The sequence below is a fragment of the Megalobrama amblycephala genome, linkage group LG1 (genome assembly GCF_018812025.1).
Source record: "Megalobrama amblycephala isolate DHTTF-2021 linkage group LG1, ASM1881202v1, whole genome shotgun sequence".
NCBI classification, from domain to species: Eukaryota; Metazoa; Chordata; class Actinopteri; order Cypriniformes; family Xenocyprididae; genus Megalobrama; species Megalobrama amblycephala.
The window spans coordinates 28359010-28373100 of NC_063044.1; the positions used below are offsets into that span (position 1 = coordinate 28359010).

The following is a 14091-nucleotide window of genomic DNA, read 5'->3' on the forward strand; positions in this document are numbered from 1 at the left end:
TATTTTGAGTGAAATATGCAAAGGGAAACTGCAACTTCAGGATTTGTTTGGAAAATAGAGAAATGTAGGCAAATAATATATAATGGACATGAGCTGACATGAACTAACAATGAACAGTGAACTAACATTAATAAATACTGTAATAAAGGTATTGCTCATTGTTAATTAAAGGATTAGTTCACTTTCAAATAAAATTTTCCTGATAATATACTCACCCCCATGTCATCCAAGATGTTCATGTCTGTCTTTCTTCAGTTGAAAAGAAATGAAGGTTTTTGATGAAAACATTCCAGGATTATTCTCCATATAGTGGACTTCAATGGTCTCCAAATGGTTGAAGGTCAAAATTACAGTTTCAGTGCAGCTTCAAAGGGCTTTAAACAATACCAGACGAGGAATAAGGGTCTTATCTAGAGAAACCATCACTCATTTTCTAAAAATAAAATTTAAAATTATAACCATAAATGCTCATCTTGAACTAGCTCTCTTCTTCTTCTCTATTTGAATTCCAGCAGTGTAGACACTGCTAAGTGTATTACTGCCCTCCACAGGTCAAAGTTTGAACTAATTGTTTTATACTTGCACAAGCATATTGTATATGACAATTTAGTTCAAACTTTGACCTGAGAATGTTTTCATCAAAAACCTTAATTTCTTTTCGACTGAAGAAAGAAGGACATAAACATCTTGGATGACATGGGGGTGAGAAAATTATCAGGAAATTTTAATTTAAAAGTGAACTAATCCTTTAATGCATTAACCAATGTTAACTAATTAGACTATTGTAAAGTGTTACCATCAGTGTTGGGGAAAGTTAGTTTTAAAAGTAATGCATTACAATATTGCGTTACTCCCTAAAAAAGTAACTAATTCCATTAGTTACTTTTAATGAAAAGTAATGCGTTATGTAACTTTTGCATTACATTTTCTCATTTGGGCTGGGCTACTTTATTGGTTTGTTTTTATAACAACAAAAAAGTTATATTATTGGCAAATGTTAAGGCCCTTTCACACCAAAAGTGAAATGAATAAGCCTCAGGCTGAAGGAGATGCAAATTCACACCTGTACAGTAGAGGGCGCAGCTCAAACAAGCCTTTCAGATGTGGTGCCATTCTGGATTGTAGAAGAATATCCCGCAGGAGAATAAGTAAATGAGTAAATGTATGTTCACATGTAGTCTAGAACTAGTCTAGAATAACCATTGTGTTTACGCAGCGCACACAACGCATCTGCACTTACGATTTCTCTCAACATGAGGACAGGAGAGCTGTCAGTCAATAAATGGGAAAACAAAGTAACTTGAATTAGAGTAATGACATTTGTTGAAAATTTAAAAGTAATGTGTTACTTTACTAGTTACTTGAAAAAAGTAATCTGATTACATAACTCGCATTACTTAACATAATGCGTTACCCCACGGTTACCATTGATGAATCGCACACAACGAGACCAGATGCATGTATAAAGAAACTAAACAATCATGTTTTGATTTCAGTTTGACTTTAAGGTTGTTTTTGATGAATATTTATAATTGTAAACTTAGCAATTACTCATCCTGTAGCTGCTCTCATAGGTTTTTATAATAGAAAAAGCTCTCAGTTTCTCTTATCGTCAGACATGGCAGTTGTCCATTTCTCTGTATCTCTCATTTACCCTCTGTTATCCATCCATGTCTTTCTGGAGCGGAGCTGGGATTCCAATCATCTGTTCATATGAATCTGAAACAAGCATTTACAAACAAACTCAATCACATGTAAGGAGACATGCATATCTTTACCACACACACACTCACCGTCCTCTGTGGTGTCATGGGATGCTGTGAAGTCTGTGTTGTTGTATATACAGTCTGATTCGGCCATGAGTTCATACGACTCTGGAAGGAGAGAACAAGACTTTAAAAATAAAAAATCAAACCACATTTCCATACAAACACACAGTGAAACACTTACCAGTGTCTGTGTGGTCCAGAGTGGGATCTTGTTTTCCATCATCAGGATTGATGTAGTCTATGACAGGAATCGTTTTCAATTAGTTTGTCACAATGCATTAAAGTTAATAGATAGTATCAGATCCATGTTTAATTCCTCACCCTCGTCTTCAGTCACATCCTGAAGTTTCTGTGTCCGTTTTCGGGGTTGAGCATACACACATCCCTCCATGTCCTCATACGACTCTGCATCTGTATAGAGAAGACAGACAGACCCCAAATCCAACCTGTGTCACGTCTTTTTCCCATAGCACACCAGTCATTAAGAACTACATCTATAATGAAGCTTTAATAAGCAGACAAAACTGTGGAATATATTTTGATAATGTTTATTTAGTAATATTATTTGGGGAAAAATAATTTTGGTGAAATAAATAAATAAATATTAACATTTTCAGACCATTTTTGCTAATGTCCTCTTTGCAGCTGTTTGATACAAGGTTATTTTCATTAACTAAAGCTGTATATTAAAAACAAGTGAATTAAATAAAGCTGAAATCAAATAAAATATAAATATTAGATGACAAAAAATAAACTAAAAAATAAATGTTGCCTTTACAACTATCTGAACTAAAACTAAAAAAAAAAAAAAAAAAAAAAAAAAAAAAATTATATTAACAAATAAATAAAAAAGACAAAAGCACAAAATTACTAAAAATAAAATTGAAAATATTCAAAATATTATTTAAAACTATAAATAATAATTTCAAATTATTATTTCCATAGCTTGCACTTGCAACCACATACCAAAATAGCAGGCTCCACCACTGTACTGAATGTAACATTTTTATTATATAACTTTGAATGTAATGTTTTATTTTATAGCACAATTGGAAATCTGTACTGAGCAATACAGAACCAGAAATATTTATTTTATAATCTCTGAACACAATCGGAGAAATATTAATAAATATCCTGATGCGTCCAAGCTTTATAATGGCAGTGAGCAATACCAACAACGAGTATGAAGCTGAAGAAAGTGCCTCCATCCATCATAAACATACTCCAAACATACATCATGATGAATATAACATTATATTTTATTTCCATCAAGAGGTGCATCTTTCTTTTCTTTTCTTGTATTGACAATGCAAGAGGTGAGCACTCTGTAAAGTCTCCTCCAGCACATCCCAAACACTTTCAATGAATTTAAGGTCTGGATAAAAACTGTATATTTTTATCATGTCTAGTTAATATTTTTATATTGTAAGTAGCATATGTGTGTGTAAAACCAAAAATCATATCCTCACCGGTGTCTGTCAAATTGCTAGGCGGTTGTAGGGTGTTCTGATGTTCCTCTGGCCCCGCCCCTTCCTCTTCCCCAATTGCATCAGGGTCCAGATAATCTAAAACCAACAACCATTAAATTGCACAATAAAACCCCTCACATAATTACTGCTGCTCAGGATTTACCTTCATCTGCAGACACATAATATGTGACTTTGTCTTGATTGCTGTAAATAGCTGCCTCTACATTCTCATAGGACTGCGTCTCATCTGTCGAAACAAGCAACAAAATATTGACTGTATTTTTCAGATTTGAACCCTGTCTAAGCACTAAAAAAATATGAAATTATTAACAGTATTTTACCCTTGTTGTTTTCAGCGCTCTCCATACACCTCTGAGTGCCGCTCACCGAGTGCCTGTGAAAACACACATTCAAAAACATGAAACAGCCTTCTTAGCACACTTACTTCTTTCATGTGATATGTTTCCAGGGCAAAAAAATGAAGGACATGACTCAATTTTAATTGAATGAATCATCAAAAGTCTCTATATGACATGTGGATAGAAAGGAGGAGGATACAAATCTTTTTTATAAGACCAGGAATGAGTATTAAATCCCTGTGGTACTCTTCAGTCATTTTTGACTGAAAAAATTTGCTTTTTTCCCCTTTTTTTTACTTAATCAGAATGGTACGAAACTTGGTAAAGGTTTTGGTACTTGCTATGTGAACACACACATACACACACACACACATTTCATGGAAATGATTCGAAATCTGAATAAAATAGTCAGATTTGTTCTCCTCATAGTCAAAAATGGCCGCATTGGAAATGAATGAGAAACAAATTTCAACTAGTGGAAACGTTTAGTACTGCGTCCAAACAAAATCTTACTGAAAGATCGTTTTTTGAGATATCAACCTAAAATTTGGAACACAACTTGTTTAGATTTATAGCTTATGGATTAAAACATGTTTTGGAATATATTTAATATAAAAATTGAAAATAGTATTTTTGTGCATTTTTAATAACAATAAACACAAACTTCTATAACTTTTATATGATTTTTTTTTTTTAATTACTTAAGTCTGTGCTCCAAAGCATTCAAGATTTACGACAGTTTAAGTTTAAGAGCCCTATTTTAACGATCTAAGCACATGGTCTGAAGCACATAGCTCAGGTGCACTTAGGGCATGTCCGAATACACTTTTGCTAGTTTTTACGACGGAAAAAAATGGTTGTTTCTCCAGGCCCAAAAGGGTTGTACCTATTCTCTTAATGAGTAATGGGTGTAATGTGCAACAAACCAATCAGAGTGTCATCTCTCACTCCCTTTAAAAGCCAAGAGCGCTTGCACTATGGCGGATTGCTATTTACATGGCGGAATATAGACACCCTCAACCTGACGAGACAGTTTACAGTTTTTTCCAGTTGCTAACAAGCATTGTTCAATACCGAAACCACATTTCACACAAAACTCTTCACACAGTCAGCGAAACAGAAGTCAATGCAGACCAAACTGTGAACTGTGAAAAACTGCGTACCATAAGCACGCTAAAACTCATTTTGCCATATATATTCTACGAGATTACAAACTCGTACTATTGATACGCATTTTTGTGTGATCGGGCTCGTATTTTCAGCATATTTTTCTAATGCTAACACACTGCATTCAAAATGATTAAAAACACATTCAAAACAGAATGGTGGCAAATTCCAAGCATTTATGCAGTAATTATTTTAAAATATTCTCAATTTTATAGCCAAAAATTTAAAAAAAATAATCATTACAAGCTAATTGCAATTTTAGCTGAAAATCCACCCATTCCAATGCAAGAGAGAAAGCAGACTAGAACCATCACTGTAATTTCCTATAATGTTGTTACAGTAATGTGTAGAATGTATTTTATTTATTCTTTTATTATTATCATTGCAGCCCTGGAGTTTTTTCCTTCTTTTTTGCACCTTTTGGTTATAATTTTCAAGTACTATATTCATATAAAAAAATGAAATTCTGATTAATTTCTGATTCATTCGTGTTAAAAATGCTTTCAATAAAGTGAAATTGTGTTACAATATTCTATATGAAGAACTGATTTATGTAGAAAATCATTGAAACTTTAAAAAATAAAAGTTCATCAATTATGTAATGCTTCCTGTTGTTAGTGTTTTTTAGGTCAGTGTGTTGTGAACGAAATGTGTGTTTTCTGAATGAGAATTGTTGACAGTGTTATGTTGGTCTGAGTGAGTTAGGTGAGATTAACTGTTTGGCCAACATTCATGCTGGTAATGCTGACTGTGTGAAAAGTTTTGAAAATGTGGTTTCAGTATTGAACAATGCTTGTTAGCAACTGAAAAAAACTATAGATACGTTTTTAATATTTGGCATGTTTGTGTGCTGCTGCGCATCCCTGTGTGTGTAACAAGCAGAGTGTACATGCGTTGTGCACCCGCCTATTACTAACGCGCTGTTTAAATAACAAAACAAATATTGCGCCATTGACTTTAGACCAGGTTTTTGTTGGTCAGTGGTGCAGTCGTTTCCAGTTGTCTCAAAATAGCAACACGCCAACAATGCACCTGAACACACCTCGTTTTCAGACCAGCATGCCCACAGATGGGCGTGAGTGCATTTGCTATTTAAAATGTGGCGCAGGACGTGAAAATGATAACTGCGTCAGACTGAAACTAGCAAAAAACACTTGCATCGCACTTAGCGTCGCATCGCACCGGGTGTATGATAGGGACCTAAATGGTCTATGCTCAAAAAGTAGTTAACTGGTAATAAATGGATTATGACTACTGCATAAATATAATTTAGTACCATAAAATTCCCTAAAAATACAAAATATTAAATAAAAACATTATCAAACTAAAATATAGTATATTCATTTCATTGAAATAAACTTATTTTTGACTGCCACTTGAAGTTGTTTATATAATTGTGCCAACTATTGTCCCATCAAGAGATAGAGAGTAAATAGAAAAGAGAATGAGATTTAGAAAAGGCAAATGCATCACCCAAAAGTAGTATAAGTGGCAACATGTCCATTTGTGTGTGTCCTCTTCACTGTAGATGCTGCACAAAGAAAAAAAATGGTTTGTTCATTTCGTAAAGGACCATCATAACATCACCATGGCAGTGTTTCCCAAATGAAACAAAAGAGCTGTTAGTTTTGAATAATGTGTGTAATGTAGAGAACTGTGTTTAGAGTTTTGCAAAAAGTTTGTTTTTCAATTGCAAACTGAATTTAATGTAATAAAGCATGTAATGTGCTTGTAGTTTTGCAGACTTGGTCTAAAGATTACGCCTTTGAGTGAATGGTTTCACCAAGGGGGCCTCAAGTACCAAGCAGTAAAATGAAAATGTAACACTAATATAGATTTGTATTAGTAGTTTTTGCTTTTCTAATTTAGAATGTTTGTTTTACAGTTTTTTACAGACGCTAGGACACATTTCTCAATACTTAGGTCACTTTTGCAAAACTCTTCACACAGTGAGCACAACAGAAGTCTATGTGGGCTAAACTGAGGATCAATTATCGTTGCTTTGGCACAAAATGCATTCAATGACCACATCTCTCAAATTTCATGAATTCTTTTCTCACTCAGACACAACAACTGCCAAAACTCTTTGTACGTACAGGCCAATCTGCACATGCTTACATACTGTTTTCAAAACTGTTAAACTTATGTTCAAAACAATAACATCATACAAAACTGAATAAGAGCAATTTGCTACATTCCTACAGCAATATTTTAATGAAATATATTTTAAATCTTAAAATTAAATGCTATAAAAACAATTGAATTGTATCTGTATCAGTGGATGGTGTGTATACAAATTCTTGTATTTTGGAATTACTCAGTGCAAAAAAATAAAAATAAATAAACGAACATAAAATATTGGTGAATTCTGCATCATGTCTGATTCATTCCAGTAACATATATTGCAGTGAATTATAAACAGAGTTATGTCCTTGTTTTACACAAGAAAACATTGTATAATGCTACATGTTGTTAGTGTTTTTTAGGTCATTGTTTTGTGGGTGACAAAGTGTGCTTGTCGGCTGTCAACCTTTGCTAGTGTTCTGGAAGAATGAGTTGATTTGAGACCTGAATGAAGTGTTTTGGTAGTTGTAGTGCATTTTGGATGTGAAATGAACTGCTGTGCCAAGCTGAAAGTTGGTTAGGAGAACTGTGTGAAGAGTTTTGCAAAAGTGACCTAAGTTTTGAGAAATGTGTCCTAGCGTCTATAAAAAACTGTAATTTTCCATTAGTAGTTTTAGTCCTTCAACTTCATTTCAGTTAGTTGCCATGTCAACCTTTCTAATCTTTCTAATAATTCTAAGTGGAATATTTTTTATTTTATTAAAGATTTATTTCAATTAACAAAAGTAGTTTTGCTTTAGATAACCCTGTTTTGCATGTGTGTGTGTGTGTGTGTGTGTGTGTGTGTGTGTGTGTGTGTGTTCACACTTGCCATTCCTGCGTTGTTGTGTTTTGCAGATGTAGGCGAACAGAAAAATTCCAAACACAAATGCTGATGCAGGAACTGTGTAGAGCAACCAATCAGGTCGTGATCCTAAACACAACATGCACACGTAAATTAATATCAGCATCTTATTTATTATGACATAATACTGAACACAATATTATATTGAATATTCTATATTATGCTGAAATATTATGTATTATATAATGCTGCACACAAACTTACCTGAGATGGGGTTTTTGACTGTCCTGGTATAAGGGATGGTGTTATTAGTTGTGTTAGCTGTTGCACCTGTGGACATGATTAAATTGTCTTTCTTTTGAGCTGAAAGTTCACTTCATCATGCTGGTTTATTAAACATAACTGATTAGAAAAAAATGAGAAAAATTAAGAAGAAACAGAGTTATTTCAACAAAAATATATTAAATGTGAAGTGTCACGCAGGGAATTGTGGGAATGTCAATTTACGGTTTTTCACTGTAAATTTTACAATGAATTGTTATTTTTCACTTCCAAAAACTGTGAATTTAATGGTATTTTACCGTAAAATTACATTAAATGTACCGTTAGATCTATTACAGTTATTCACTGTATATAGTACGGAAACTTTCTGTAAACCAATTGACAGTTTTTCACCGCAGCATTTTTACAGTCTTTTACTGTTAAAATCACGGTCATTTTTTACAGTGTAACACACATGATATAAACAGAAATCATGTAAAAAATAAATAAATAAATAAATAAATAAATCTTATATTTTAATATACTTACTGATTCAAACTTGATTTAAGATCATTCTCTTAAACAGCACTCAAAGGCTCAAAAAAGGGTGTTTTCACAGCAATGCCATAGAGGAACCATTTCCCCAAAGAACCTTTCAGTGAACCTTACAGTTCTTAAAAGAATCATTTGTTTTCTTAAACTCTTAAAAATAAAGGTTCTTTAATTGGCATTGTTGCTTCCATGAAGAACCTTTAACATCCATGGAATCTTTCCACTGCACAAAAGTTTCTTTATAGTGGAAAATTATTTAGATTATTAAAATATTATTCACTTTTTAACAAGTAGTTCTTTTAAGAACTGTTCACTGAAAGATTCTTTGAGGAAAAAAACTGCCAAAACCAGAGGTGTAAAGTACTTGAGTAAATGTAATTAGTACTTAAGTATCTTTTTGACTACTTTGTAGTTGTACTGAGTATCAAAGATATTGGCAACTTTTACTCTCTTGACTACATTTTTGAGCAAGTAAATGCACTTTTTACTCCACTACATTTGTGATGAGTAATATAATCACACATTACATTTTTCATGACACCTAACTTTTTCTGCAGCAGTGTGTTTCTGGTATAAAGAAGCGATATTGCCATCTAAGGGCATTGAAGGTACTATATCTTGTGCATTTTGCTTTTACTCACTCAAAACTTGTCAACAAGGATACTTTACGTGAATGCGAGTGCATTAGCAGGTAGTTGCTGAATCGCAGGTGTTTGATTTATTAAATGAGGAAATGACTGCAGCTGGTGATGAGGCTCAAATCAGCACGTACAGTAGACTTTGACTATTTAATTTTACTTAACATTGTTTTATTTATTCAAGACCGTTTTGAAGGATATTGGTTTACTTATGGCTTTTCTATGCACTTGCTCAAATAAGACTTGCGAGTTTGTAGACGTTTAAAAGGTTGTTGTTTCGACCTTGATTTATTGCAACATTGCAAAATTTTGATTTTAGAAAATAAACTTGATTTCTCATCTCACAAATCAATTGTTTCTTATATTCACTGGCATGTCTCTCAGGACTAGTGCATCTCTGAGCCTACATTCAGCATGAGTAAAATATTTAAAGGATTAGTTCACTTTCAAATTAAAATTTCCTGATCCTCGTCTGGGATGTTTTCACCCCCATGTCATCCAAGATTTTCATGTCTTTCTTTCTTCAGTCGAAAAGAAATTAAGGATTTTGATGAAAACATTCCAGGATTTTTCTCTATATAGTGGACTTCAGTGGAGCCCAAACGGTTGAAGGTCAAAATTAAAGTTTACAGCAATCCCAGACGAGGAATAAGGGTCTTATCTAGAGAAACCATCACTCATTTTCTAAAATTTTTTTTAAATTTTATACATTTTAACCATAAATGCTCATCTTGAACTAGCTCTCTTCTTCTTCTTCTTCTTCTCTATTTGAATCCCAGTAGTGTAGACACTGCTAAGTGTATTACTGCCCTCCACAGGTCAAAGTTTGAACTAGTTGGTATATACTTGCACTAGCATATTGAATATGACAATTTAGTTCAAACTTTGACCTGTGGAGGTCAGTAATACACTTAGCAGTCTAAAAGAGAAGAAGAAGAAGAGAGCTAGTTAAAGATGAGCATTTATGGTTAAAATGTTTTTTTTTTAGAAAATGAGCGATGGTTTCTCTAGATAAGACCCTTATTCTTCATCTGGGATCTGTAATTTCAACTGTTTGGGCTACACTGAAGTCCACTATAAGGAGAAAAATCCTGGAATGTTTTCATCAAAAACTTTAATTTCTTTTCGACTGAAGAAAGAAAGACATGAACATCTTGGATGACATGGGGGTGAGTAAATAATCACGAAATTTTAATTTGAAAGTGAACTAATCCTTTAAGTACGGTTAAAATCAGATACTTTAAGACTTTTACTCAAGTCGTATTGGAATTTGTGACTTGTAACTTGTAGTGGTGTCATTTTCGAAGGTATCAGTACTTTTAAGTATGGTTTTCAGGTACTCTTTACACCTCTGGCCAAAACTCACTTTTGGAAGCTTTGTTTTTAGGAGTAATGTGAAAAACCTTGTTATAATCTGAAGATCCTTTTTGCACGTTGTGGAATGGAAAGATTCCGTGTTATGTGTATAGATGTTTAAATATATTTTAAACTAATGGAAAACTTATGGACATCTAATGCTGGTATTGGTCTCTGATAATTGCAATGCAGTTTTTCACCCAAACCACACTGTTAATGAAACACTAAAAAGTCATCTTTGCTGCTGGATAGTGCTGTGTTTGATAGTTTAGCAGAGTAAGCATCACTTCAGAGAAAATACAGTTGCAAATATTTGTTTCTGGGTATGTGTTATAGAAAGGAAACGTGCGAAGGCAGCTGGTGAGAAACCTACAAGCAGTCCCTCCCTTGGGATCTGTCTGTGAGTGTGTATGAAGAGAAACAGAGTAAGACTGAAAGTCTGAAGGTGTCACATAATGAAACAAATCTAAAAGACGATGCTGCTTCAGCTTGTTTTACAAAAGATTTGTCAAACCAAGTCAAATAAATCTATGACTTCATATAGTGATCATTTCAATAATGATAAAGAACGATTTTTAGATTGTAAACTCATCTAAAGAAGACTTTGAATCTGGTTTTGGATTCAGTTATTTTGATTAAAATGTTAAAACCACAGAAATAACACAATCTAAACCTGATGTTTGCTGTCTCCCTCACATTCAACATTTCACAATGCAAAATGGTTTCTGATATCACTCAAATGTAAAGGTTCTTTTATGTAAAGGTTTTATATCTATATGAACTACTGTAAAAGATACCATTTTTCTCTTTACAAACAATATATTAATTGTTTACCAGAAAAATATCAGCACATTTACCAACTTTTACTAACCTTCAGCAATGGTCGTGGTTGTTGCATTCATCCTGAAACATCAGAAAGCAAACCTTGATGTGAACACAGAGTTGGGTGAATGAAAACTGAGAGTAAAAGAGAGGAGGTGAAAACAGATGTGGCGGAAGAGAGAGAGGGAGGGAGAAACAGAGAAAATGTAAAAAAAAAAAAAAAAAGGAGAAGTGAGAGAGTAAACATGCTGTAAACACAAATCCATCACTCATATAACACATATCTGTCTACACAAATAAACTTTCACTTATCTTAGGCCTATGCTTAACCTTTAAATGCATATATATATATATATATATATATATATATATATATATATATATATATATATATATATATATATATATATATATATATACACACACTCACACACACCACACACACACACATATGATTAAATATATATATTTATAAATATATGTATGTATATATATATATATATATATATATATATATATATATATATATATATATATATATATATATAAATTTAGCAGTAATGCACAGCTTAGTTGTCATTGCACTTTTATTGTCTTTTTCTTTCGTCATCAAAGATTTTCTTCACATGTTCACAGATAAATATAATTTAAAACAGCTTAGCCGAATGCACAATCACAAATTAATTTCTATTAGTAAAGTCCACCTTGTCAGAGTTAAATGGGTGAGTGACAAGAACAAGTCCGATTCATATTCACCCTAAAATCAAAAGAAAGGAATACGAATTTATAATGTTCTAAACCATTTTATATTCATTAAAACGATCTGGCTGTGGGAAGTTTCAGCACGCGCAGGCGCACTGTGAAATCACCGGGTAGTGCGCGCGGATCCACGCGCAGCGCTTGAGCGCGCGAGAGCCCTGCTGGCAGTGCCACCGGAGGAGAGTGATGCTCACGGACTGCACCGGTTTACAAAACATCCCCTCCGGTAAAGAGCACGAGCGTTCGGTCGAGCACTGTCCTTCTTTGACGTATCGCGGCCAGAAACGCACGCCCAGATCTTTCCACATCGACAGCACCGGGCACCGGGTGTAAGACCACAACCACCGGCGCACCCTGCGCTCCGTTTTCGGTGCTGCTTTAAGACTAGAGAAATCCAGTTGCTGAAATTCACGGGGAATCGGTCCGGCGAGACTGATCTCGTCCTCTCGCGTGATTTCGGACCCGTTACCCCGCGTCGGTGGACCGATCGAAGAGAAGACAGGGTCAAAACTGCTGCCGAGTTTCCGCCGTAGCAACCGAGGGACTAAATCCCTCTCTCCCGGCTCCAGCGCCGGGTCAGGGTCCTCGTGCAGGTCCGGTACCGGCAGGTGATCGCTAGGCGACGGGCGCACGCGCAACTGAAGCTGAGCTTGCGCGAGGTGAACGGTGACGGACACACAGAGCACGAGCGCAGGAGACGTCTTCATTTTCATTCAAGTCAAGAAAAGTTCATTAATTGTCCTATTTACCGAAATGAAGTTTAAAACTTGAGATCATTTATTTTGGATCGTAGTTCTACAGCTCACAAATAGCTTGTGAAGAACAAATCTAGTAAAAAACAGTAGCTGAAATGCTCTCTCTGTTTCCCACAAGTTCGCTGGAAGGTAATTAATTAACAGGTTCGAGACTTTTAATGGGCTACTCGTCTTTGATAACTGAAGCCTGTCTCCTGCTGAATGCAGCTTTTCTTTGGAGACGCCAAACGCGTCATGAGTTGCGCTCACGCTTGTGTCGCCCCGCGGGTTTTAGATCAATGTGTCACCCGTTACAACTACAACACCCTCCCACGGGTGAACTGAGACCTCCTGAACGCCAAAATGTAAACTGAATCTATATGAAAGTAAACAGCATTACAGTTTTTTTCAATTGCTAACATACTTTTGTCCATTCTGTAGTCACATTTTCAAATCTCTAAACACATTTAGCAGAACATCCGTCTGTTGTGGTCATACCATTAACACAATTCATGTCGTTTTCGCACAAAATGCAGTCAATTAACACATTTCTTAAATGCTTAAATTTTCTTTTTATATAAGCTTACCTCATACCAAAATCATGGATCTTTCTCATCTTATTTGCAAATGCTTAAACACAGCAAGTCAGAAATGAAGACCCAATGTTCCAATCATTAAATATAGGATACAACCTTTACTTTGGCAACAACAGCAGCTCAAAAGTATTGAAAAAATATACAAGACAAATACTGAAACAATTGATAAGCATTTTTAATTAGCAGATCACTTAAATATTGAGAAATAGCAGATTCCAATCTCAGTTGGAAGCATAGTCAGGGTTTGAACTTCTTTCCATTACATGGACATACACAGTAAAATAGGACTCTTTGAATCGGATTTGTTCAGTGTGGATGAAAAACAACACAGAGGAGCAGAGAGAAAATAATATCTGGGTAAGGGAGAAGATTAGATGAAGGAGGAAAGGAGAAGTTGGATCAGGACAAGGGAGAAGAAGAGGTATGGGAGAGGAGGAAGAATGCTGGACTGTGCATCTCTGTTTTTTTCACTTACACGTGGAACCTATGAAAGCTTATTTCTGCCATGAATAGAAAATAAAAAAGGTAATAAAAAAGGTAATTAATTATTGTTGTTGATCAATGGCAGCAATTTCATGTTTTCATTTCAGTAAAAGCTTCATGTAAAGCTTTTACTACAACGATTCCACTACCACTGTTCCATATATGCAGAATATGTGGTCTGCGTAGGGCACTAACTACCAATGGGACACCATCCTCTA

At 34.6% G+C, this 14091-nt stretch overlaps 2 protein-coding genes across 2 annotated transcripts; both read right to left on the bottom strand.

Moving 5' to 3' along the window:
• Nucleotides 1-1484: 1484 nt before the first annotated feature.
• On the bottom strand, nt 1485-11474 carry LOC125266724. The gene is made up of 11 exons (XM_048187648.1): nt 11351-11474; nt 7937-8002; nt 7700-7801; nt 6238-6295; nt 3580-3632; nt 3402-3485; nt 3239-3334; nt 2091-2180; nt 1951-2007; nt 1794-1874; nt 1485-1719 (listed from the first exon to the last, which is right to left on the bottom strand). The coding sequence occupies exons 1-11, from the start codon at nt 11379-11381 to the stop codon at nt 1661-1663; spliced, it is 777 nt and encodes a 258-aa protein (XP_048043605.1). The 5' UTR covers nt 11382-11474; the 3' UTR covers nt 1485-1660.
• A 417-nt stretch (nt 11475-11891) lies between these two features.
• On the bottom strand, nt 11892-13208 carry nog5 (noggin 5). The gene has a single exon (XM_048161998.1). It carries the CDS (start codon nt 12771-12773, stop codon nt 12141-12143), a length of 633 nt encoding a protein of 210 aa, XP_048017955.1. The 5' UTR covers nt 12774-13208; the 3' UTR covers nt 11892-12140.
• Between the last annotated feature and the right edge of the window lie 883 nt (nt 13209-14091).